This window comes from Protopterus annectens, chromosome 1.part1 (genome assembly GCF_019279795.1).
Source record: "Protopterus annectens isolate FY-2018-M chromosome 1.part1, PAN1.0, whole genome shotgun sequence".
Taxonomy (NCBI): domain Eukaryota; kingdom Metazoa; phylum Chordata; order Ceratodontiformes; family Protopteridae; genus Protopterus; species Protopterus annectens.
The window spans coordinates 758,712,295-758,739,810 of NC_056726.1; the positions used below are offsets into that span (position 1 = coordinate 758,712,295).

The 27,516-nt window shown below is 44.0% G+C and overlaps 1 protein-coding gene across 2 annotated transcripts in view; it reads right to left on the reverse strand.

The window, feature by feature from the left end:
- Positions 1–2,781: 2,781 nt before the first annotated feature.
- Positions 2,782–27,516, reverse strand: part of MYORG (myogenesis regulating glycosidase (putative)) — a 153,536-nt gene continuing 128,801 nt past the window's right edge. For both annotated transcript variants that reach the window (XM_044077858.1, XM_044077865.1), the window contains exon 2: positions 2,782–5,387. In XM_044077858.1, the coding sequence (XP_043933793.1) occupies positions 3,194–5,230 (2,037 nt within the window). In that variant the 5' untranslated portion in view covers positions 5,231–5,387 and the 3' untranslated portion in view covers positions 2,782–3,193. The remainder of the gene's footprint in view (positions 5,388–27,516) is intronic.

Consider the following 27,516-nt stretch of genomic DNA (forward strand, 5'->3'; position numbering starts at 1 on the left):
TAGTCTGGAATAAAATCCTTGGCCTTGTTCTGAGAGAGGAACCTTTTCTATAGCTTTCATTTGCATTAAGTTGGAGATTTGTTTCAAAGCCTCTGCCCTTTGATTCAGTGGCAGGTCTGGCATGCCTTTTCTTTTTGGCAATGTGTGAAAATGGAACCTGTATCCTTTGTCTATTATTTGTAGTGTCCATTTGTCCCTTGTAATACTGTGCCAATTTTCTGAGTATAAAGAAAGCTTTCCGCCCAAAGGTGCTTCCAATTGAGCCCTGGTTGGCGGTGTCAAAGTAAAGTCATTGAGTCTGTCCTTGTGCAGCAGTTGTAGGTCCTGCACTACCTCTCTGGTTGGGAGGCTGCCATTGACGTCCTCTGTAGGAGCCTCTAGTCTGCCCTCTACCTCTGGCACGCCTGTTCTTGCCTCTCTGAAATCTCTCTGTGTCTGGAAAGGACCAATTCTTGGAAGGCCAATTTCTGCTGAATCTTGGTGGTTGGACTTGGAGAAAATCTTTGACTGTTTGTACAGATTTTGCCTTTTCTTCAAATTTCTTTAAGACCTCCTGAGCAGTGGAGCCAAATAACTTTTGCTTTTAAAGTGGAGCATCCAGAAGCTTTGCTTTAACATGGTCTGGCAGAGATTGTTCCTTCAGCCAAGCATGCCTACGTATGACTGCACCTGTCATAGCTGACCTACATGAAGCTTCCAATGCATCATAACCACACTGCAAGAAATGGTTGCTAACCTGTTGGGAGTTATGTACCAGATCCTGAAGTGATTTGCGATCTAGGGGTTCGGGTGAAGACAGTTTTTTATGCAACTCATCTAACAAATACTCTTGGTACTGTATCATATGAAATTGACAATTTAAAGCCCTCATAGAAAGAGTAGCAGAAGTATACACTTTTTTACTCCATCTCTCTAAAGCCCTGGACTCCCTTTCAGAGGGGAGTGGATTTTTAGAAGTGGCAGCTGCAACCCCTTTAGGGCCCTGGGAAATAGTTTCTGGATCAGCAGAGTGGGCCTTGTAAAGGAAAAGATGCGAGTCTGGGACCCTGTAGTACCTATCGGGTTTGACAGGAGCCGGAGGAAGAGTGTCAGGGGTTGTGCTAGACTCAGAGTACACATCATCAATGACATTCAAAACAGGAGGAATGGCTAAAGGTCTATGCTGAGGCAAATGCAAGAAGGTCCTTAATCTCTTCCTGGAATCAGAGAATTCCTGGCTCTGCCATTGGAAATGCTCTCTCATAGTGTGAAGTGTCTCCCCGAAGGACAGCTCTTCAGGGGGGGAGGCCGAGGGGATAGATTCCTCTGCATCAGAATCCTCGTAGGCCGAAAAAACCTCCTCCTGGTAGTCCGAGAGAGTAGAGCCATCAGAGGCCTCATCTGAGGAGTGGGGATCAGAGGGCTCAACCCTGGGCCTTTTATCTGGAGGAGGTTGAGAGCCCCTGTCCGGATGAGGCTGTGAGCCCCTAATTAATGAAATAAGGTCCTCTGCTAAACTTAGGATCTGTGAACCTGTAGAGGGTCACTGAGGAATAACCCTGGGAGGCAAAGCTTTTGAGTGTTTAGCAGCTTTAGCCCTAGAGAATGCCTTTATGGACATGGATGCAGGAGGCCTGGCTGCACCACATGCTGGTGTAGTTTTGTCTAGAGGAATGGTGTCGGAAGGTTCCAGGACACCAGTTTCTGATGGAGATACAATAACAGACTCCGTAGGGGCCTCCGGGGCCGAGGTTGTCGGTTGAGCGGTTTCGGTGGTCGGAAGTACCAAGGACTCGGTTTCAGCCGAGACCGAGACACTCGCGGTAGGCCTGGCCGTGGTTTCAGCCGAAACCGCGGCCCGCGTGTCGGTCCTTGTCCTTCCGTTTCTTTGTTAAATGTGAAGTCGGAGTCTCCGACGGCATATTGTAAGCAAAACTAGCCCCAAAAAATTCCTCTGCAAACTCCACCCGACGTCTAAGAGTGCGTCGGTTGAAGGAAGCACAGGCTGAACAGGCCGAGACATCATGGTCTGGGCCTAGGCAGGGGAGGCAGTAAGAGTGAAAATCCTTATGAGGTATTTGTTTCCCACAAGTTAAGCAATTATTAATTTTATCCGACATCGGCTAAGGCAAGAAAGAGTCCCCAACGGGGTACTTAGCTTTTGAAGTCTTCGGTAGCTGAATTACAGGAGCTGGCCGACCGGCACTTGCGAACTGCTTCTGCTTCGGGCACCACGCGGCAAGAAAGACTGGGGAAGATGGCGTCGGCTGATGCTTTTATACCCCAGGCACTCTGACGTCAGGGAAAGGGCGACTTCAGCCGACGCCAGACCCAGACTTTGGAATCCGGCCGACCGAAGGGCTGCCTCAGGCAGGACAACCCATATGTGATGACTGCAGATGCATCCTTGAAGGACATCGAAGCACTGGTTGGACAGAGAGGGTACTGGAGGTTAGCTTGCCAACTAGGCTGAGATCAGAACCCTATAGCTGTGCCAGTGGGGAGTCTTATTGGAGACCTGGGGAGTAAGGGACCAACCAACCCCAGACAGACTGTGATCTCTGTGTGCACAAAGGGAAATTGTACTTTGTGTGTATTTGTTATCCTTTCCTCTTCTATGGGACAACCTCCCTAGTGTTAGTGGTGAGGATTGAGGTTCCTTGGATTGCTGGGCCGGGGCATGGTTGTCACACTTACCATTAGCAGCAGTAATACAGCCTCCTCTTGGTGAAGTAAGACAGGCTTAATAAATGTTAGAACAATATGGCAGTATTACACTGTGCAATTAAAGCCACACACATGAAAATTTTTAATGTTTTACTTTTTTCCTCATTAAAAAAGTTCCTATTTTCACTGTGCCTCTCCCACACAGAATTTACATAAAAGTTAAAAAGTATATCCATATCTGCATCATACCAAACACTGGAGGTGATAATGAACATGTTCGTACCATTAAATTACATTTCCTTAAACTGAATTCAAAGAAGCAGCACCCTGAATTTCAATATGAAAAATAGCTGGTTATAAACATGTAAAACGATAGCTTATTAAAACAGTGATGCCTTTTTTAAAGAGCACTTCTCTTTGAAACTGCAGTGTTACTGAAGGAGGACTTAAAATTGAGAAAACTGCTCATAAAAATATCTATCTTTGCAAGTTTCAGCCCACTCCTCCTAGACACTGTTTTAACGTTTCTTGGCATCAACGACATGATTCATGATGCCCAAGTGAAATAAGCCACTTCATCCAAGTCAACTGCATAGTCCGTCAGCAAGGCGCCCGATGTTTGAAACATTTCTCCCTTGTAACTACGCCACTTGCCAGATGGAAGGTACACATCCCTTTCTTGCTTGCCTGGCTCAAGAACAGGTGCAACCATTAAAGTATCACCTATGAGAAACTGTGAATCTATAGTATATGTGACTTCATCAGTAGGTGCAATCCACCACAGAGGTCTTATTATGGGATCACCAGTGTCTGTAACTTCTCCCGCTAGCTCCAGCACAAGAGGCGCCACCAAAGACTCATGCAGCTGTGAAAATTTCTGGGCAATTTCAACAACTTCCCTATCGTACCTCCATGGTGGGATAGAGAACTGCATTGATGGCATAAAAGCAGAAAGCTCAAGCCAGCGGATATACAACTCTCGATCAGGAAGATCATCTGACCCACTTGTTTTGTTTTGATAAACATTTCCACCTATCATGTCCGGCAATATGAAAGGATATCCCAGCATGCTTATGGTAAGAACTGTAGGAATTAAAGATTTAAGGCCAAGTTCATACCCCCAAACAGAGTCACGATCAATGATGCGAAAAAAACATGATATATTTTGGGACTGATAGCCAACTCTCAACTCTGCACGCTCATAAAAAGGAATGGCCATTTCTGTATACCTCCTACTAAATGTGCTAGGATCTGCCAAAGGTTTAAAAGTGCTAAATTGTTCAGGGAGGTAGCTAAACTCTCCAGCATCAAATTTAAAAGATGCTATACCATATTTTACTCTCAGCTGCTTCAAATTGTACTGAAACCACTCTCTTGCACTAGGATTTGTGAAATCTAGTATGGCACCTATGCCATTCCACCACTGCACCAAAGCTGGAAGTCTGCCAGTTGGTTCCATAACAAAAAGCTTCCTTTCAATTCCTTCTCCAAAGTTTGAGGAATTGTAATTTATGAATGGATGGATCCACAAAGTTACTTGGAATCCATCTTCTTTCAACTTCTGGAACATCTCAGTTGCATTTGGAAATTTCAATGGATCAAAATCAAATTCCCCATATGTCTTTGAGTACATGTCGTCTATTTCAATATGGCTACAATTGAATTTATGCATTTTAATGTTTTCTGCAAAACGTAAAAGATTTTCCTGGTTGATATCCTTCTTATACTGTGCCCAAGTAGACCAAATTGGATATCGAAACATACTTTCTGATGGTTTCCTTGCAGGCTTGTAAAAGTACCTCCTTACCATGTACTTATGGATAGATGTTACATCTGATCCCACACAAACACGATAACTCAATTCTGGGAAAGGCCGTTGTCCCACTGGTGGTCTGTAAGGTGAATCTTTATATCTTGCTTGAAAGTAAAGTGTCTCCTCGGTGCTATTCCACCCTAGTAGAAAAGGTACAGAATCATTAATTTTAATAGCTGCAGCTTTAGATGACAGCCAGTACCTCTCCAAGATGCCACCAGAGCTGTTGCGAAATGAGTACACATCACTGGTGACAAAAGGTTTGGGTTCTTGTTCACCAGAGAGTTTGATTGGCCAGTGCTGAGTGCTCATTTCACTACCACCATACCAATGTGCTTTTTCCCAGTACATGGCATGCTCAACCACTGTGTCTGCAACAAATTCCTCCCAACGTACTCTATAGCACGTTATTGTATCTTTGGGCTTTACAGTCATGATGAAAAAGTTGAGTTTCCCTTTACTTGATCTTGAACATCTTAAAATATTTTCTTCTTTATTACAAGAATCCAGGTCTAAGGCACCAGATCTGAATGCCACCCTGAAGACGACATCTTCTTTCTGATTCCTTATAATAAAGCCCTCTTTATTTAAGTTTAATTTTTCGGTTCTTAACAGCTCTGCCTTGCGAAGGGAAACTCTGTAGTAACACCATGCAGCAACTGCAGCAAATACAAGAACTAGGCCAAAACAAACAGCAAATACCATGGGTTTTACTTCTTTAGATGTCTTTGGTTTTGATGGAGTAATGCGTTCCGGCACAAATGTGTACATAATGGAAGGTATTTTATGATTCTGGATTTTTCAGAGTTGAAAACAAAACAGTTCAGTAGAGATCTGCTGCAAGGCAGAACTTTTTCAAAGTTTCCTTAGACCCTGAATGTGTCTTCTCAATTGACTGATGTTTTCACCTCCGTATGATCACATGCACCTAAAAGAGGAAAAACAAACAAAAAATGTGAATTTTTAGCAATTAATGTTATCTTCTGCTTTTTTAGAGCTACAATACATCAGCATTTGTGAAATAATAAAATGCTCTTAAAATGCCTATAATATAACAGTTTAAAATAACATTTTGAACATTTACATAACTAATACATCAAAAACTAGCATTGCTGAGCTGATTCAAATTTCTAGTCAATCATAAGTGGTGGCACTCAAGACAGACACTTATTTTAAAAAGGGAGAAAACACCATGTTAACTTCAAAATGTTAAGATCAGATTCATTTTACAGACACTTCATCAAATCAAGTTCACTGTGCACAAGTGAAAGATGCGATAGATTTACAGGATTTTGTATGATCCTACTAGAAATCAGAATCTTTGTAGCCGACTTTAGAATTCCCCTATTTAGGTGATGGGTATTAAAGCATGTCACTTATTACTTGCATTTTAACTACAAAGAACAGTGAACATTTGCAAACATCTACATAAGTATTGAAAGACAACTGCATCCTAATTAACAAGCTGTACTTCATTTAGTGGCCATATAACCCATGAAATGCCTACTTAGTACATGTAAATTGCATTTGTTCCCCTCACCCTTCTTTATTCTTTGTAAGTGAATACATATGCAAGTCCTTCAGTATGCTGCAGGTTTTCTTACCCTACCACTATGCCATCCTTTCTTCAAACATCTACATGTTTACAATATTACTGAATCTGTCTGATGACTATGTATCAGCATCTTTGACAACATAGTCTATTGGCGCACTACCCTCTTTATGTAAAACAGATACTGTAAGTACCACAAAGCAAAGCTATGCAAACATGTTTACCATAGTCATAGCCGTTTTAGGCCAATTACAGCGTGTATTGTAACATATGGATAGTATGCCACTGGCAAACATTAGCTAACCAGTCTGATTTCCAGAATGTGCCTGCACCATATTCAGTTCTTAAATGTATTTTTGTTTTTCAACTCAGAAGAAAGGCCCCCAACAAGTCTACTACTCAGATCCACACAGAGGACTAGAAAATCTCTTCCCTAAAAAATGACAAAAATTAAAACAAGCAGAAAGTACAGTTGTGTACCTACCATAAATGTAGATGTTAGAGTGTATTCACTGTTGCAGTCATTACAGTTGGGTTATCCTGCTGGCAGGCTACCCCGCAGTCGGCCTGAATTCCAAATTCCTGGTCCGGTGTCGGTTGCTGTCGCCTCTTCCCTGACGTCAGTGTGCCAGGGGTATAAAAGTTGCAGCCGACGCCATTTTCTTCAGTTTTTCTTGCCCAAGATGTCAGGTGCTCCCAAATTGGTAGGCTAAAAATTTATGCCAATAAGTATGCATGCAATAACAAACATTTCCTTCATCTACAAGCAAATACACCACATAGGTTGTATAGGATAGAGAAGTACAGATAAGTCCCAGAAAAGAAAAGGGGGATGGTGGGTGGGTAACTTGGACTGCAACAGTGAATACACTCAAACATCTACATTTATGGTAGGTACACAACTGTACTATGCTCATCATGTTTCACTGTTGTAGTCATTAAACTTGGGTTGAATCCCAAAGCTGAGGTAGGGTGGCTGGGTCTAAATATGATTAGGAGAGGCTATAAGGCCCTGCAAAACTGCAGTGGCAAAGCCTGCTCTGGATTTAGAGTAGAGAGGTAAATGGTAGTGCTTGGTGAAAGTGTGCACTGAACTCCAAGTTGCAGCCTCTAAAATGTCATTGGTTGGTACTCCTCTGAGGAAGGCTGCTGCTCTGGCAGAATGTGGCCTAATGCCCTTAGGAATTGATTTGCCATGTTGTGAATAACAGAATTGAATGCAGTGGCCTACCCATTTCAAAACAGTCTGCTTTGAGATATGCTTTCCTTGTGATCCTGCAGCATATGCTACTAAAAGTTGCTCAGTCTTTCTGAAAGCTTTAGTTCTGTCCAAGTAGAAGCGTAGCTGTCTGTGTATGTCCAAAGAATGCAGGAGTCTCTCACCCTTATTCTGCGGGTTTGGATAAAAAGTAGGCAAATTAATGGTTTGGTTAAGGGCCAAACTGGACATTACCCTGTCTGGATGGAAAATGATAAAAGGTTCCACAGCCATGACAGCCTGTAACTCTGAGACTCGTCTTGCAGAAGTTATTGCTAGGAGCAGAGTTGTTTTCCAAGATAAGAACTTTATTTCAGCTGTATTGGCTGGCTCAAAAGGCGGCAGTGTGAGTTTCTCCAAGACATAATTGAGGTCCCATGCAGGTATTAGTGCTCTCCTTGGAGGTCTTATGTTTTTGGCCCCTCTGAAGTACTGCCTTAGCAATGGATGAGAAAAAATAGGTGGGTCCGTACTGTAATGAGCTGAAATGGCAGAGGCATGGATTTTAATTGATGAGAAGGATTGGCCTTTGTCCAGCATCTCAGTTAGGTATTGTAAAATCTGAGAAATATTTGGTACAAGTGTGTCAATTCCTTGTGCCTGGTTCCAAGCACAGAATCTCTTCATTTTTCTGCATAAGATTTTCTGGTACTTGGCCTCCTGGCCTCCAAAATAACATCCATCACTGCTTTAGAAAGAGGTGTGTTCTGAATGGCTACATTATTTGCCATGCTGCCAGATTTAGGGTCCTGAGTTGGCTGTGCAGGATCTGATTGTTTCGTTGGGTCACTAAGTGAGGAATTAGAGGCAATGTCCAGACTGGGCCTTGAGACAAGCTCTTTAGGATTGGGTACCAGTGCTGTCGGGGCCAGTCTGGGGCAATCAGAATCATTTTTGTCTTCTCTTGTCTTCTCTTGTCTGACCTTTAGGAGTACCTTGGGAAGGAGAGGCAGAGGAGGAAAGGCATATACTGTTAGGGTTTTCCAGTCGAATGACAGAGCATCCACTTTCCATGCTTGCTTGTGATAAGTCCTTGTGCAGAATATCTGTAGTTGGCAGTTGTGAAGGGAGGCAAAAAGATCTATGTCTGGGCATCCCCATTTCTTTGTTATCATGCTGAAGACTTATGGGTCCAGTTTCCACTCGTGGGGATCCATAATGTTTCTGCTTAGTTCGTCTGCCAGAGTATTTTTCTTTCCTGGCAGGAATTGTGCTTGCAAATGTACTTGATAAGTCAATGCTGTGTCCCACAAAGTTATGGCTTGTCTGCAGAGGGGGTAGGAATGTGTGCCTCCCTGCTTGTTTATGTACCACATGACTGTAGTTTTGTCCGTCCTTATGAGTAGTTGTCCTGGATGAAGAAGGTCCTTGAAATCTGTCAGGGCATTCTGAACAGCTAGCATCTCTTTTTGATTGATATGAAGATGCATTTGGCTTGAGGGCCATGTGCCCGGAATACATTTTCCTGCCATGTGGGCCCCCAGGCATAATCTGAAGCATCTGTTGTTATTGGCTGCCTGGCTGTGGGTAGGTTGAATGGCTCTCCCTTGTTGAGGTGACAGGACTGTGCCCACCATCGAAACTCCTGTTGAAGGCAAGGAATGAGGGTAATCAATGTCTCCAGGCTGTGGCAATGTTGAGTCCAAACACTTTTTAGATACCATTGTAGTTTCCTCATATGCAGTGTGGCATATGGAATTAGCAGAATGCAGGATGCCATAAAGCCCAAAGCCTGCAGAATTTTTCTTGCAGATAACTGGGTCTTTGTTGCCAACATTGTGAAGCAAGAAGTCAGTTGCCTTTGTTTGTCTAGCGTGAGATAAGCCATCTGGGCAGCTGTATTTAAGCTTGCACCCAGGAATATTATCGCTTGAGAGGGTACTAATTTTGATTTCTTTTCATTTACTGTGTACCCTAGGCAAATCAATAATCTTTTTACAAACGCCAGGTGCTGTAGCAGAATGTCCTTCTTCTCTGCTTGAATAAGTAAGGATATATTTGAATTCCTCTTTGTTTGCAATATGCAATTACTGGTGCCAGGCATTTTGTGAAGACCCTGGGCACAGTAGATAAGCCAAAGGGCAGTGCAGAGAATTGGTAGTGCATTGAGCCAGCTATGAATCTGAGGTATCTTCTGCAAGATTGTCCGATTGGTACATGCAGGTATGCCTCTTTTACGTCAAAGTTACAAACCAAGCCTTCTTGCCCAGCATGGGCAGAAGCTGCTGCAAAATCAACATTTTGAATTTTGGAACGTCTAGAAATGTATTCAGAATAGACAGGTCCAGTACTGGTCTCCAGGCTTTGTCCTTTCGGGGTACAAAGAAAAGTCTTGAGTAAAATCCTTGTCCCTGCTCTCTTGCTGTGGTACTCGCTGAATGGTCCTCATGTCCATAGGTTCATAGGCTCATACTAGGCTAACTGCCCTAGGGCATTTATAAGCCTAGCCAGAGTGTGTTTGGCTTTCGCCACCCATTTTCAATTAATTTTGCTATGCCCTTTTTCGAGGTTAGTATACTGTGCCTCTGTCTAACAGTGACACAGAAGTGATACCCGGGGTAAACCTACGATCTCCCATCCACTCATCAAGATTCCTCTTGAAGAGAATCAATGAGGGACTCTGCCTAACCTGGACTGGGATTTTATTCCAGAGTGAAGGGAGCCTCTGGGTTATGAATCTGTCCCTCCAGCATGTCCTATTTATTTCAGTGCTGAGGTTCAAGTCTCTCGAGCATGTAGCTCGATGGGATTTGGATTTTCTGAGGTGCAGCATGTCCATTAATTCCGGGTTGGTCATGGCTTTATACGTCAGGCACAGATCGCCTCTGAGCAGGCGGTATGCCACTGAGTAGAGCTGGAGTTTCTTTAACCGGGCAGCATATGGCATCTGTTTGAGCCCTTTGATCCTCCTGGTGAGGTACTTTTGGGGTTTTTCCGGTTGCTGCAGGTGTCTGGTAAGGTACATCCCAAAAGGGGCATTGTACTCAATTATGGACCTGATGAGGGATGAGTAAAGAGGCATGATGACCTCCCCTGATCTAGATGTGAATCCCTTCATGATTAGGTGGGCTATATAAAAGGTTTTTCTAACCACTTTGGCCACGTAGTTGTCAAATGAGAGATTGCTATCAACTTGGGTCCCCAGGTCCCTAATTACTTCTTCTGTACTTAATGGATTACACCTATGTGGTAATTTGTAGGTACTTTGTTTTTGCCAAGGGGATGACTATACACCATTTGGCGTTTAGCTTGAGGCCATGGCTCTGGCACCAGTTGTCTGTTTCTATAAGGCCCTTTTGGAGGATGCTTGTGTCAGCTGGAGAGTCGATTATGGCACCCAATATGCAGTCATCTGCGAACTTGGTCAGCCACAGTCCTTCCGTGTTGGCCTGTACCTCTGAGAAATATATACCGAACAAGAGAGGTCCCAGGACTGAGCCTTGTGGGACGCCACTTGTAACTGGTTTGTAGTCTTACATGGCTCCAGCAATTCTAACCATGTGGGTTCTGTCCTTGAGCCAGTTTGCAACCCATCTAGTGGCATAGGGGTTTATATTTAAGCTGGTGAGCTTATCTATAATGTCCAAGTGGGGTACTGTATCGAAGGCTTTTGCGAGGTCCAGGTAGGCTGTGTGGACCACCTTCCCCTCGTCAATGGCCTTGGTGACTGTTTCAAAGAAATCAACCAGGTTTAAGAGGCAGGATCTGCCCTTAACAAAGCCGAACTGGGTAGGATCCAGTATCTGTAGGTCCCCAATATCTTTATTTAGGAGGTCCATGATGATCCTTTCCATAGCTTTGCAGACCAAGCTAGTCAGGCTTATGGGGTGATAGTTTCCAGGATCCGTTGAGGCACCACCTTTGTGGAAAGGGACCACTGTTGCTGTACGCCACTCTTTGGGTACATATCCTGTAGTAAGGCTGAGATTTAGCAGTAGTTTTATGTTTGGGTTTAGCTCTTCTTGGAGTTCATGTAGGACGCAGCCCGGGACACTGTTTGGTCCCATTGATGCTGTGTTTTTTGCTTTGGAGAGGGCGGCTCTTACCTGAGCATCTGAGATGTCAGGGGGGCAGCACTCTGCTGGGATAGATATTTGCCCCTTTGGTGGGGAGGGGGAGGGTGAGAAGTTTACGCTGAACCTGTCAGCTAGGATGTTGGCAACGTCTGTGGGTTTGGTGTATTTTTTGTCATTTTGGACTAATTCTGAGCATATCTGGGAATTCCCACCCAGGTTCCTAACATAACTAAAGAAAGCCTTGTGATTATCCTTAGTGTCCTGTGCAATTTTTCTCTCGAAGCTGGCCTTAGACGATTTTATGAGTGCCCGTAGTTTTTTGCTAATACTGATCAGAGATACCTTCCCTTTTTGGGATTTTGCTCTATCATGTAGTAGCTTCCTCCTTCTATTGTATAGTTTATGGCTGGGGTCCACCAGACAAGACGTCTGCCTTTGGAGGATTGGGTCTTGGTTTTATTTGGGATTGCATGATCCATGCATTCCTGAAGGTGCTCATAGAATGCGTTTATAAAGGATTCTGCGGTCCGGGCCGTATTTTCCACAGGCCCGGGGGCTTTGAAGGATTCCACCTCGGTTTTGAGGAGTGTGAAATTTGCTTTAGAGAAGTTTTTCACTGTGGTTTTCTGGGCAGGGGGGGTCGGGATGTGAATATCCAGTGAGATTAGTTTATGGTCTGATCTTACCAGTGAGGGATACACTTCTGGTCTGGAGCATAGAGTCCCCATGTTGGTGATGATCAGGTTCAGTGTGTTTTCCCCTCTTGTGGGAGTGGTAACAAGTTGTTCCATAGCATTTGAGTTTATAAATTCTAGGAACCTTTGGGCTAGGGTGTTGGAGCTACAGTAATGCTCCCAGTCTATGTTTGGGTAGCTGAAGTCGCCCAATATAATGGTGTTTGGAGAGACCTTCATATTTTCCAGTGTTCTCAGGAAGGCCGAGTGGGGTTCCTGGGCTTGGGAGGGTGGTCTGTAGCAGGCTATAAACTAAGGCAGTTTTACCCACTGTTAGTTGTACAAGGATAGTCTCTGATGCTTTGTGCTGTGCCACCAACCTGGAGGTGTGGGTATCTTTGACGAATATTGATACTCTCCCTCCTTTTGTGGTTCGGTCCAAGTTTTGGGGCCTAAAAGCATGGTATGAGGTATAACCTGGTAGTGCTGGGGTGCTCTCGGGAGCCTTGAACCAGGTTTCTGTTACTACACAGTTATCGATGTTCTCCATGCTAAGGAGAGTTTTGAGTGCGTGCATCTTGAGGTTTAGACTTCTGGCATTGAGTAGCATTACTCTTAGTTTCTTATCCCTTGTGATACCTATGGAGGTGGGTTTGTCTTTTGAGCCTTGCCTAAAAAAGGCACTATGGAGGTAGCAAGAGCCTTTGCCAATATCCGAAAGCCCAGGGGTGACAGGTGTAAGCCGTCCCTGGCGAAGCATCGTGGCTTGTCGAGCATGTCATCCCAGGCTGACAGGCATTGGCTCCCCTTTGAATGACACCAATACTTAAGCCAATTGTTGAAATTGATCATCTTGTCTTCATATTGTGGCATCATTCTTGATGAGGGTAAGATGCTACTCAAGGTCAGGGTCATACCGGCCTGGGCTACATGCTCAGAGAGCTCCTCTATGTCTCTTTTCATGTAGTCCAGTGAGGTACGTCTCAGGTCATTCACACCAGCATGGACAATGACTGAGTCATATTTGTACTTGCCTTGGAGTGACCTGAGTGCTTGTGTTATGTGGCGGATCCTAGCGCCCGACAGGCAGCTCACCATGACCTTCTCCTTGTTCAGCCTGGTGAGCGGGACATCAGTGTGCCTGACGATAGAGTCACCTAATACAAGTGTATCAGGTGTGCTGTTTAGCCTTAAGGGCTGTGACTGTTCGGCACACTGGCTTTGTGAGCTATGTGTTGTACGTATTTTGTTTTGGGGTAGCGGTTGCTTGGGTGTCTGCTTTGGAGGTCTCTTCTGCTTAGGCAGATTTTTATTTAGAGCCTCCGAGTATGTTTTTGTGTTTGGTTTGCTGTCGTGGTAGGTCTATGTGAGAATGGAATTGTAGTGAGGATGAAACTTGTTTTTGTGCCTCTGCCTATTGATTGTGTGGCAGGTCTGGCATACCTTTTGCCCTTGGCAGGGTGTCAAAGTGGAACCTGTAGCCCTGGGACACTATATTCAAGACCCATTTGTCCTGGGTGATCATGTGCCAGTTTTGAGGAAAAAAGAGCTAGTTTTCCCCCTAAGGGGGCTGCCAAAAGATAAGTGTTTGGTGCTGGCAGAGGGAAGTCATTGGGACTGTTTCCTGTATGGCTGTGATTTGTCTTCTCTGCTTTTGGAGGTAGAAGCGCCCCACTGTTTAGGCCTGTATGAGCCCTGAGGCTGGGATCTGCCTCTAGGGCGTCTGTATCTGCCTCTTTGTGGTCTGTCTGACACTGGAAAGGACCAATTCTTTGCAGGCCAGGGCCTGCTAAATCTGGGTGGCTGTACCTGTAAGAAATCCTTTACTGTTTGCATAGATTTCGTTTTGTCCTCCATTTTCTTCAACACCTCCTCTGCTTTAACACAAAATAAAGTATCATGCTGTAATGGAGCATCTAGTAATTTTACCTTAACATGATCAGGTAGAATCTGTTCCTTTAACCAAGCATGCCTCCTAATGACAGAACCCAGAACTGCGGCCCTGCAAGAGGCCTCTAGAGAATCAAAAACACAATGCAATGTATGCTTTCCCACTTGTTCAGTTGCATGCAATAAATCCTGCATTTCATTATTTTCTGCACAATCAGAATTTGCCAACATTTTCTGTTTTAGCAGTGACATTAAGTATTGCTGATATTTAAGCATATGAAATTGACAATTTAAAGCCCTCACAGCCAAAGTAGCAGAAGTGTAAACTTTTTTCCCCCATCTGTCTAGTGCCCTAGAATCCGTCAGAGGGGATAGGGTTTATTGAGTAGACGCCTTGACCCCTTTGGGACCCTGAGAAATAGTTTCTGGATCAGCCGTGGGGTTTTTATAAAGAAATTTATGCGAGTCTGGAACCCTGCAGTATCTGTCTGGTTTTACAGGGGCAGGGGGTAAAGAGTCAGGAGAAAGGGCGGACTCTGAAAATATATCATCTACAATGTCTAACACAGGGGGAATAGCAAGTGGCCTGTGCTGAGGTAGTAAAAAAAATCTCCAAGCCTTTTCTTTGGATTCTGAGTAGTCTTGGCTCTCCCAGTGGAAGTACTCCCTCATGGTATGCAGGGTTTCCCCAAAAGAAAAATCCTCAGGAGGAGAGGCTGAAGGAATAGATTCTTCAGCATCAGAATCCTCATAGGGAGGAAGAAAGTATTCCTGCTCAGAAGAGGAGTCAGAGGAAATGAAAACCTGATCTGAAGATTCATATTCCGTCTCTTGCCTGGGCCTCTTATCAGGAAGGGGATGGGAACCCCTGATCAAGGTAATTAGATTTTCGGCCATTTTGAGCATCTGTTTTTTAGGCATGGAAGAATGCTGTACTTGTTTCTTTGTCTTTAGAGCTGCTTTAGTCCTTGCTTTGGGAGCCGAGGTAGGCTTTACATACAACTGTGTAGGTCTGAAAATATCCTCAGAAGCCGATGCCTGCTCAGCGGCTCCGGACCCATCTGAGGGAATAGTTTCCGAGTGTCCAATACCTTGAGTATCCAGAGGCCTAGCTGGCTCCACATGGGAATTGGAAGCGGCCTGTGGCTCTGAAGTAGCGGGCGTCAGGGGCTGCGAAAGCGCCTCACTGAGAACCGGCGAACCAGCGACTGGCTCAGCGGAAGCCTCATCGTCGGTTTTGGACCTCGGATGCCTGTCCTTTTCCTTGCGCTTTTTATAAACTCTGGCCGTCAGCTGTTCCAATGGCATTATATAATTGAATCTTCGGCCAAAGTAATGAAAGGCAAAATCGTACCGACGCTTAATAGTGCATTGGTTAAATCTAGCGCAAAACCGACAGCTAGCAACGTTGTGATCAGGGCCTAGGCAAGGAATACAGTAAGAATGAAAATCCTTAAGAGGTATTTGCTTCCCACAAGAAAATACAATTGTTAACTTTTTCTAACATCGGTCTGGAGCAAGAAAAAAGTTTCCCCAATGGGGTACTTGGCTTTAATGAAGACTTCGGATCTGAAATTCGATTTTGAAACTCTCAGGAGTCGGCTGACCGGCACTTGTGAACTGCTTTTGCTTCAGGCACTGCGCGGCAAGAAAGACTGAAGAAAATGGCGTCGGCTGCATCTTTTATACCCCTGGCATACTGACATCAGGGAAGAGGCGACAGCAACGGACACTGGACCAGGACTTTGGAATTCAGGCCGACTGCGGGTAGCCTGCCAGCAGGATAACCCAACTGTAATGACTGCAACAGTGAAACACGATGAACATCTATACTGGAGAAGGAGGTGTCTCCCTGCAGAAAAAAGTCTCCTCACAAACAATAAGGAAACAAAAGTAGACATGGGGATAGAGAGATGGAGACAGGGGAAACTATAAAGCAGTAGTGATTTTACTAAATATCAACAGTTATGGTGAGTATGCTCATGTTTCTGTATTATGTTTACTATACGGATCTGTGACGCAGTACAAATCACAATATTTGGGAAGAGCACTATAAAGCATTACAAGTTCTGGCCCCATACTTAGGGCTGTGGGGGAGTACATAAGCCCTGTAACACTACAGCTGCAATTCCTGTGCTGTTCCTGGACAAGATTTATTTATGCTTTTACTGATCGAGTTAGTCTCACTAGGCCTAGGGCCTCCTTTCAGAGGTGAAAAAGTTAGCCTGTAGTCCTTGGAGAAGGTCTGAATTGAAGTCTGTCACTACTTTTCAATGTTGAGACACTGCTGAAAAAGGCTGCAATAGGAGAAGCTGTCCTTGTGAGGTACACTTTTATATGTCCCTCCACGACGGTTATAACAAAATAAAGCAACCCACCAACCACTTGAACAGGGGTTGTTTAGAACATGTATCTCTTGTTTGACAGCATGAAGAATACAAAGAGTTAGTCATTCTTCTTAAACTCTTTTCTGTTATATCTAGGTACACTCCTAGAGCTCTAAAGGGTGCAAGATTCTGGAGATAATTAATTTATTTCGCATTTGTTAACCGGGTTGGTCCAGCTGGGTACGAATTTACTCTTTTTCGATGGAGACCCAAGGGGAAAAGCCCCAAACAGACATACAAATAAATACGAATAGAGACAAATTAACAATATTAAAGGGCAAAACAATCTTATGGATACAATGGATAAGAAGAACATAATGTACTCAATGGAATAGTACATAGCTATATATACAAAAGGTGTAGTAATAGGTTGTGACAGGAGAAACAACAATAATAAATCCAGCAGGTAAGCAGGAAGGAAGTTAAGGTTGTAGGTAATATGAAAAGAAACAAGGTATAAATTAGAGATTAGTGGCTAGAAGAAGAAGTGCAGGGGCTTCAGAATTGAGGGAAAGTAGAGTGGGAGTAAAAAGTAGAGAGGGGTGACTGCACAAGGGACCGTAGGTCAGAAGAGGGAATGGTGCAAAAGAAGATAGTAGTACAATAGGGATTATCAGGTCATGTTTGAAGTTAGGAAGGGAGGTATGACTTCTCATATGGAGTGGAAGATTGTTCCAGGTAAGGGAGATGGAGTGTTTATAGAGTATTTTACCTATGTTCTTGTTGGGTTTACAGATTTGTAGTAAGAGTTTATCAGAGCTGCACAGGGATCAGAGAGGGATGTACCACAACATTCTGAAGGTTGAAGAGGCACAAGGGTCATTTTTTCCCCCAAAGCAAACATTAGGTCCCAGGGAGGTGTCAAGGACTTTGTCTGCAGTCTCAAATATAACCACCCTTTGTGGAATTGTTTTGCATATGGCACAACCCTAATGGGAAGCAGAATGAAATGGCTAAAAGGTATACATTATTTGAGAACAGACTTTTTTATGCATTGGTTAATCTTGAGAGAGAAATTAGGGATTGCTGGACTGTAGCAGCCCAGAAGCGAATGCATTAGGATCGAGGTCTATTATTAAATCTGGTCAATTTTGCTAAATATTTTCTAGTGCTAGACTTCATAGCTGCTTTAATCATTCAGATGACCTCCAGAAGGGAAAACTGGAGGGCAAGACTTCCATTAACATAATCAAAGCTCTTCCAGACTTCAACTTGTACGTGCCTGAGGTCTGGTTGTGCTCCAGTTCCTTGAAGCAGTTACAAACATTTGTATAATGTGAGTAAAGTCTTTGTGCCTCTCCTGCTCAACTCTTTCGGCGCAAATACCAGCACTGTCTCAGATACAGGAAAGCAACCAAGATAAACTTGGCTTTGTCCTTTGTAGCCTTCCTCAGTAATGTGAGCATCAAGGGAAGAGGAGGAAAGTACACAGGAGTAATTTTTTCTCCAAATGATGAAAAATTTGTTAGGGATACCGTGTAAGGATACATGCATTAACATTCTGGAATATGGCAGTTCTGTGAGGAGGTAAATGGGTCCATCTCCAGAGTTCCCTAAATCAGGACAGTCTGTGGAAGGCCTTGGAGTCAGGTTCCATTCAATGGACCTAGGCACATGCCTCCTGAGCTACTCCACCAAGATACTCAGTGCCAAATAATTACAGTAAGTATGAAGCTGAACACTCTGTTTTAAAGCTAAACTGCAGACCAAAATGGACAGTATGCATGAAGGACAACAGTAAGGGCTCCCTTATTTGCTGATATACCACATCATGGTGATTACTTTCTGTCACAGAGTTGAGGATTTCAAGATGCAAGACTTGTCTGAAGACATAAGGAAGGTACAGCTTTGTAGAAACTCACCATAACAGTAGATGTTCAAATTTCATGCTGTTGCAGTAACCTTTGGCTATTTGGGCTGTTTCCTGCCTAGGAAGCAATAACCAGCCTGCTTTATAGCTCATAGACTAGTACTAGGCTAACTGCCCCAGTGGGCCATTTTAAGCCTAGCCAATTATCCCATGTGAGAATCAAACCCTGCAGCTTGTGTTTACAAGGCAAATACCTTAACAATTAGGCCAACCTCCCACGCCTACAAAAGCTCCGTTTCGCTTATATACCTTCTCAGTCGATACCGACTGGCCAACAGCAATTAGGTAAACAGCAGCCAGAAGGAAGATACTTCAGTACTTTTTGCTACCTCACAGCAAGCAACTAAGGAGCATCTCCGGAGCAGTAGTCAGTCTATAGATTCATTTCTGGCAGGAACTTCCCTTTGGGGAACCATTCCACAAGTTCATTGACCTTTTTTTTTTTCTTTTTTTTTTTTAACAATTAGAGAATATTTTTTTTCTAATTTTTGATTAAAAGTGGATTTTTTTCTTTAAGAAACACAGTACTTGTTTAAATATATAGAAGTGGACAACAAACATGGAACTTTTGGGATGTACCTTACCAGACACCTGCAGCAACTGGAAAGACCTCAAAAGTACCTCACCAAGAGGATCAAAGGGCTCAAACAGATGCCATATGCTGCCCGGTTAAAGAAACTCCAGCTCTACTCAGTGGCATACCGCCTGTTCAGAGGCGATCTGTGCCTGATGTATAAAGCCACGTCCAACCCGGAATTAATGGACATGCTGCACCTCAGAAAATCCAAATCCCATCGAGCTACACGCTCGAGAGACCTGAACCTCAGCACTGAAATAAACAGGACATGCTGGAGGGACAGATTCATAACCCAGAGGCTCCCTTCACTCTGGAATAAAATCCCAGTCCAGGTTAGGCAGAGTCCCTCATTGACTCTCTTCAAGAGGAATCTTGATGAGTGGATGGGAGATCGTAGGTTTACCCCGGGTATCACTTCTGTGTCACTGTTAGACAGAGGCACAGTATACTAACCTCAAAAAAGGGCATAGCAAAATTAATTTAAAATGGGTGGCGAAAGCCAAACACATTCTGGCTAGGCTTATAAATGCCCTAGGGCAGATAGCCTAGTATGAACCTATGAACTTTGTGGTGAGTACGTAACTTCTTTATCTGATGTCAATTTTCATTTGATCCTTGACCTGTGGGACAGAGTTCCTAGCTACCACAGATCTAGGAAGGACTCTAGGAAGAATATTCCTGTGTACCACAGAACTAAAAGATGCTCTTCCCCTGGAGACCAGATCTAGTTTGTAGTGAGAGATAAAGGTTTTGGGAGAAGCCCAAGTTGCTGCTGCACAGATGTCATCTAAGTAAGCTCTCGCTTGAAATACTGCTGAAGTAGTTTCAGCTCTTACAGAGTGTGCCTTTACAGGCCTAAGCAATTTTAATACGTTCACTGATTGTCCAAGTTTTGTAGAGTAAAAGGACACAAATAGTTGGGTTGACTTTCTCAGATTTTTTTGTTCTGTGTAGACAGAAGCATAGTTGTCTATGAACAACCAACAGATGTAAAGAATAATCCTGTTTATTAGCACAATTCGTAAAATAATACAAGCAAGTTAATTGTCTGATTGATATTGGTCTCAGAGGCAATCTTGGGCAAAAAGGAAGGATTAGTTCTTAGTGAAACTCTGCCTTTATGAGAAAGTAAGAAAGGTGGTTTACATGACAAAGCCTGAATTTCCGAAATTCTTTTAGCAGATGTAATTGCCACAAAAAAGAGGTTTCCATGACAAAAAATTTAAATCTCAAATCAGCTGAAGGTTCAAAGGGAGGCTGAATAATGGACTGAAACACTAGATTGAGGTCCGATAGAGGAGTAGGATCCTTGTACAGAGGTTTTAATAAAAGCATCCCTTTCAAGAAAGCTTTGCAAAGTCCAAGGGAAATCAAGGCTGATCCCTTCAGTACCATTATGGAAGTTAGATATTGCTGCCAGCTGGACTTTGTTGACTGGGAAGCAGCTGTGTTGAAAAGAGATGAAAAAATTCCAGTATCTTATCGATTGGAGCTAGAAAGGGATCTAAATTTCTGGCATGAGCCCAGACAGTAAATGTTTTCCACTTACTGTGATAAAGTTTGCACGTGGCTGGCTTATGAGAGGCTTAAAGGATATAACGCACCAGGCAAGAAAGAGTAGAAAGTCTGGCTATCAATGGAATTGGAGAAACCAAGCTGTCAGCTTGAAGTGTTGAATGTTCAGGTGGGTTAGTCCCTCTGGGTGGGACAAAAGATATGGAGCCGGGTCCAGGATCCAAGACTGTTGAATCAGGTAAGGCCAAAGAAAGGGGAACCATATTGATTTATTTTTACTTTACATTTGTTGTTCGGGAATGTCCGACTGAGCTCATGCCCTTTTTCAGCGGAGGCCCGGGCAGAAAAGCTTCAAGTTATACAAAACAATTTAAAACATTAAGATAATAACAGAGATATACAAGTTGATTTCAGATCTCATACAGTAGGTACATAATTATACCACACTAAAAGCAATAGAAACCAAGGGAGTGCACTGGTTTATAATAATAAAAGAAAATTTGTAAATCCAGAGAGCAGTAGGCAGTGTATTACAAAAGCTTAGGAAGTTGCATAGAAGCTACATAGAAAGCATAGGATGTAAGCTGTTTATATTACATATTATGCGTTTCATAAACAGTACTATGTAGGTTGTTTGTGGTCAGGGAGGGTGTGAACAGTGGCAGGTCCAATGTTTTTTAAAGTAGTCTTTAATGGCTGACTTAAAACTGTTTAGGATGTGTAAGGGTCCTTATTTTTAGGGGGAGTTTGTTCCATGCAATAGTGGGATGGTAGCTATACAAGTAGCATCCAGTCTTAGATTTAGGTTTGTAAACATTTAATAGGTCTCGGGTTAAGTTTCGGATACTTCTTGCAGGGGAATAGTGAGAGATTAGGGATGCTAGAGCTGAGCAGAAAGCTAACTGATATAGAATAGAGTGCATAATCTGGAGCGGAGACTGGAGAAACAGATGAGGTAGTTCAAGCCAATTCAGATATTTTAGGGAGAGAGAGTGGTGAGATTTATGTTTGTTGAGACGCAAATCTAGCCATCTTATGATGGGTAGATTCTAGTTTGCTAAATAGGGAGGAGTTCAGATTTGTGAATATTTGGGAACAGTAGGTTAAGCAAGGTAAAAGGTAGGCATGAGTAAGGGTAATCCTAGCTTCAGTAGTCAGGAATTTGTTATTCCTATACAGCAGTCCTGGTTTCTGATGTGTTTTTCTGATATTCTTCTTTCAGCTTTTTCCCGGTTAGGGGTCGCCACAGCAGATCTGTCCGCTCATGATTGGCAGTGGAGTTTTACGGTGTCGAGTTGAGAGCCCAGCACCCAACCTTCCACAGAAGGCACACACGCATGCACTCACACATAGGGCCAATTTAGAGTGTCAAATCCACATAACTGCATGTCTTTGGGATGTGGGAGGAAACCGGAGCACCCAGAGGAACCCCACGCGACCACAAGGAGGACATGCAGACTCCGCACAGAAGGCACCCCAGCAGAGAATCGAACCGGAGAACCTTTTGCTGTGAGGCAGCAGTGCTAAATCGCTGCACCACCGCGGCCGCCCTCTGATGGTTTTTTCTGATACAATTGTTAATGTGTAGATCAAACTTTAGTTGATTATCAATGGTAATGCCAAGTAGTTTTGTGCAAGAATCTACTTCTATAGGAGTATTGTTTAGGGACATTATGGTGAAGGACGATTTAATGTGGTTTACAGTTTTAGTAAGAAAGAGTAGCAATTTTGTTTTTTTTTAGGATTGAGGATGAGCTGGTTATTTGTGAGCCAAGTCTCTACTGAGTTAAAGGATGATTGGGTAGTTGATAAGACTTCAGAGAGTGAGTTGGTAACAGTGATGACTGTAGATTCATCAGCATATTGAACAATGTTAGACTGAGGGCAAGAGGAGGAAAGAGAGTTGGTAAAGATGTTAAAAAGTAGTGGTCCAAGTAAGCATCCTTGGGGGACACCCATTCTTACTGGAATTGGGGGTAGATAGTGCAGAGCCCCATCACACTGATTGCAGCCTGTCAGTGAGATAGCTAGAGAACCATGCAACTGTATCAGGGGTGAAGTTAAGCTCCTTTAGTTTGCTTAGTAGCAGAGGGTGAGAGATCATGTCAAAAGCCTTAGTTAGGTCAAGGAACAGGCAAGATATGAGCTTATGGTCATCTTTGGCCAGAGTAATAGTGTTGAGAAAGGATAGTAGAGCTGTGGTGGTGCTACACTTAGGATTGAAGCCATGCTGTGTGGGAGTGAGCAGTTTATCCTGTATGAGATAATGCATAACTTGTTTGTGTACACATTTTTCAAGGACTTTAGAGAGAGGGAAGAGGATAGCGATAGGTCTGAAATTAGGAATTTCAGCGCAGTTACCTCCTTTACGAATAGGGAGAGTGTAAAATGGTTTCCAGATTGATGGGACTTTAGATTCAGAGATGGAGTGATTTATAAGGATAGATACAGGCATAGCAATGGAGTGAGCAGCAATCTGGAGGAAATGAGAAGGGATATCATCGGCAGATACAGAGCATGGTCTGAGCTTAGAGAGTAGACTTTTGATATAGTTAGTGGGAACAGGTTTAAGGGAGAAGGCCAAAAGTTAGCAATGAGGATAACCCTGCTCTTCAGCCTGGTTGCTTCCTGAAGGAACTTTGGGAATCAAAGGAATGGGAAGAAATGAATACAGAAGTCCGGAGGGCCAACTGTGGTGGAGAGCATCCCTCCGACTCCCCCTCACAGGGGATTAGGGCAAAGTAGTTGTTGCATTTGTTGTTCAGAGGAGTGGCAAAGAGATCGCCACTGTCGGACTGAGACACCACTCATGAGGCTGCAAAAAGCTCTTGCTCAATTTGCCTGCTATCACAGTGAAACTTCCCAGAATGTACGTTGCTAAGAGAAAGTGGCTGGAAGAGATCGCCCATTGCCACACTGAGTGCTTTTCATCATCGGGATTAAGACTTGATTACTCCTCGTTTGTTGATGTACCAAACCACTGACAGTGTCTGTTTGGATTGCAATTATCCCTGAGGGAAGGGCAGTTTGGAACACTTGCAACACGAAGCACCGCTCTTAGTTCTAGGACATTGATATGTAAATTGGTCTCCATGGGGGCCCATGTTCTTTCCCAAATAATGCCCCCCACCACATCTGGGAGGCCTTGGGTTGTGATGGGACAAACAGGTGTCCTAGTAGAATAACTTTGGAATGCACCCACCAAGCCAAGTCTCTTTAGTAATGGTTTGTGAACAAAATCAACTCCAGCATAGGATGATGAGACAAAGTCCATTGAGCCGCTAGCAGCTATTGCAGAATGCTCATGTAGAACCTCGCTAAGGGAACTAGGGTTATTGTTGCTGCCATTGAACCTAGTGCTTGTAGAACTAAATGGGCAGCACCTTTCTTGCTGTTTATTAGTTTCTGAGCCTGAAGTCTGATTTTTTTAAGTCTGACAGGAGGAAGGGAGGGAGGCTATGGAAGTTTTGGTATTCAGAAGAGCCCCCATGAACTCCAACCTCGGAGTTGGAGTGAGCTTTGATTTGTTATGGTTCACTGTTACTCCTACTGAAAAGCAAAGTAGAAAAATGTGGTCCCTTGTGAGGATCGGCCGTTGCCTGGACAGGACGGTAATTAGTCAGTCATCCAGACAGGGAAACACCTGGAATCCCTGCAGTCTCAAGTGAGCTGTGACTGCTGCCATGCACTTGGTGAACACCCTGGGGGCTGTGGTGAGAACAAAGGGCAGGACTCTGAATTGGTAGTGACTGTCTCCCGGCCAAAAGCAGAGGAATCTTCTGAATTGTTTCTCCATCTTTATATGGTAATACACATCCTGACGCTCTATTGAGCACATCCAGTCATCCTTTAGCAGAAAAAAAAGAATTGACTGTACCGTGATCATCTGGAATTTGGTTTGGTGAACCGATTTGTTCTGTATTCCGAGATCCAAAATTGGTCTGTAGTTCCCTGTCTTTTTTGGCACTAAAAAGAACCTTGAGTAAATTCCAGATCCTATTTGGTCTGCTAGGACTTCTTGGATGACTCTGTTTCTTAGCACTTTTTGAATCTCTAGAACTGCGTGTTCCCTCTGACTGGGTGGAATATTGGGGATTTTCTTGTGAGCGGGAGGTGGGGAAGAAAATACCTCTGGATATAATACTCTGCACCCAGGAATCCGAAGTAATTTTTAGCCAGGAGTCTTGGTGCAGGAAAAGACAACCCCTGACTGCATCCAGAGCATTGCAAGGGTTTGCCAGAAAAGGAATCCCTGAAATCCTGGTTTTGCGGACCATTCCTGTTGCGTGGATGGCATTTTCCATTGAAGCCCCCGCCTAAGGGAGCTCCCTCTGTGTGGGCCCTGAAAAGCCCATTGGGATTTTTTGAACCAAATTTTCCCACTACCTCTCCGATTCCTGTAAAAGGATTATTGGGGAGTGGAAAAATGTATGCCCACAGCAAAAAGGGTCTTTCCATCCTTTTCACACCAGGACAGCGTTTATCTAACCTTTGGGCCAAACATGGAGGATCTGTCAAAGGGTGCACTGACAAATGAAGGCTTGAACAGTTCCGCAAAAGCACATCCAGAAGTGCCTCATAATGGTGACACCTGACCCCGCTGCCCTTGTAGTCCCTTCAGCTGCATGAGCGATGAGCCTCATGGACGAGTTAGACACAGACTCCAGGGTGGCAACTGGGAAGCAGCCTTGTTCTGGAGTTCCTCAGAAACAGCTCCTGCTAGGGTATCCAATAATTCTTTGATCAGATACCCCTGAAGTCTGGTAAGATGTGCCAGAAAATTCAAAGACCTAAGGGTGAAGGTCGATGAGGCATAAACGCACATTCAAAACCTATCCATCACAAGAGACTCTCTGTTGGGTGGATGAAAAGAGGAATTCTCCTTAGCCAGTTCTTTCTTGTCTACTGCCACGATCATGGCATCAATCAGTAGTCCTTTTGCCCAAAAGGTTTCATCTTCAGGTGCTGATAACATTTTGTCTGGCCTCCTGGGTATGGGTTCTACAGTGTCAGGAGCCTTTCATGCCTGCTGAGAAATCAACTGTATTAGACTGTTAGTGGGCAGAGTCACCCAAGAGGTACAGAGTCAGGAGCCAAAAGCCTGCAGGTACACTCGGTCTCCTCAGGAGAGGGATTTTGGGACTTCCAATCACCCTTCTGTTTTAATATTTCCAGGATGCCTCCAAAAGAAACATCATCAAGGGGCAACTTTGGGGATCACTCCAATTCATCAAAATCAGTGTCCTCTGTGACAGATTCCTCAGGGGAATCTGTTTCCTCTTACACAATTTCTTCTTAGGGACCTCCTCAGTGGGGTGTTCTAGGGAGGTATCAGAAGAGGACAGAAGCGATATCTGTGGGTCCTGAGGCCTTGGCTTCCACTGCTCCAGTGGGAGTGCTGGTTGAATATCTGGATGAGAGGATGAAAGGGGAATAGGCTGCAAAGAAGAAGGGGCCAACCGTTTGACAACAGCAGTCAGGGCTCTCTCCATGGCCTCAAAAGCTGGACCCCCAAAGAGGGAAGGGAGCCTGAAGCCAAGAACAACAATGTTGGGATTGTGGTTACTCCCTCTCTGATGAGACAGCTCCCAAGACCAAAGCCAGAGCTGAGCTGCTCCATGCCAAAGCCCTGAGGTGCAGAAAAAACAATGGCCAAATCTCATCCCTCTAAGCCAAAAGGACAGCTACTGCTCTGAGAGGTGTTCAGTTCCAAGTGAACCAAAGACCTCAGAGCAGAAACTGGCTCACAGGAAAAAGTCGTCCCCGGAATTGATGGAGTTAACACCGGAAGACTTGAAGCAGATATTTTTTTTGCTGGTGGTGCCGCAGGAGTACTTATCACCAACAAACTTCTTTTCTTGGGTTTCTCCATGGTCCTGGAAGAAGAAGAATGAGAAGAGACACTGGTCTTTGCTTTTACTCCAGATAAGGCCTCACTAAGGGCAGAGGGTAGCTAACCCTTCAGGATTAACTCGTTTCATCTTTCGACGAAGGCCCTATGGCTAAAACTGTGGCAGATCAAACAGTCTTGTAAATGAAGAGGACCTAAGCAGATAACAGAGATGATGGGCATCAGAAGTTGGAATTTTGAGGTTACACTTCTGACACCTCTTAAATCCTGCCAGATGTTTTTTAGGCTTGTCCACCATAACTGAAAGCAAAAAATGGAAAGCACAATCACTCACTTGCTTACCGGAGAGGAAACTGTCAAACACCCAAAAGGAGTAAGCAAAGTGTTTTTTTTTTTTTTTTTTTTTGTTTGCTTTAACTAAAGAAAAGGAGGACCATCAACAACGATAGTAGAGATGCATAACAGCGTACAAGGAAGAAGGGAAGAGAGACTATCAACAATGATAGTGAGAAATACACTGAAGGGTATGGGCAGGGAAAAAAAGAGGATCTTGCAGATCTTGGAAGAAGCTAAAGAACCAAGATCACTTCCCACATGAAAGTGTGAAATTGCTGCTAATTGGACTTTGACGGTGGAGGAGCTGGCACCTTGATCAAATAAGTATGACAAAAAATCTAATACAGCTGGTATCGGGGCTGTAAAGGGATCCAAATTTCTATGTTCCGCCCAGATCGAAAAGCATTTCCATTTGCTCTTATAGACCTTTCTAGTAGAAGGTTTATGAGAGGCTACTAAAATAGCTTTAATGGAAGAGGAGATACCGTGAGTCCTAGCTATGATTAGAACTGGATCAACCAAGCTGTGAGCTTGAGATTGTCCAGGTTTGGGGTTGTCAACCCCAGGGGGTGAGATATCAGACCCGGAGTGGGATCCAAAATCCATGGAGGATTGACTAGATGAGACCATAGGAAAGGGAACCACGTTCGATGAGGCCAGAATGGGGCTATGAGGTTCACTCTGCTCCCCAACCGACTAGCTTTCTGCAAGAATTTTATCATGAGAGGAAGAGGTGGATAAGCATAAAGTAGACCGGATGGCCAAACATGGACTAGAGCGTCTCTGGGGGATTCTCCTGGTGGGGGAAGTAGAGCAAAGTACTCGCTGCACTTTGCATTCAAAGGTGACGCGAATAGATCGCAGCAAGGTTGACCCCACTTGAAGATTTGCTTCGCTACTCTCGGGTTCAGAGACCACTCGTAAGGTGAGAGGATGGTTCGACTCAGCCTGTCTGCCAAAATGTTCGACCGACCCAGAATGTGCATTGCTATGAGAAAGTGGTTGGTGGCGATCGCCCATTCCCAAACTCTTATGGCCTCTCGACATAGCGGATAGGATCTAGTTCCCCCCCATTTGTTGATATACCAGACTACTGACATGTTGTCTGATTGAATCGCAATTGTTCCTAAG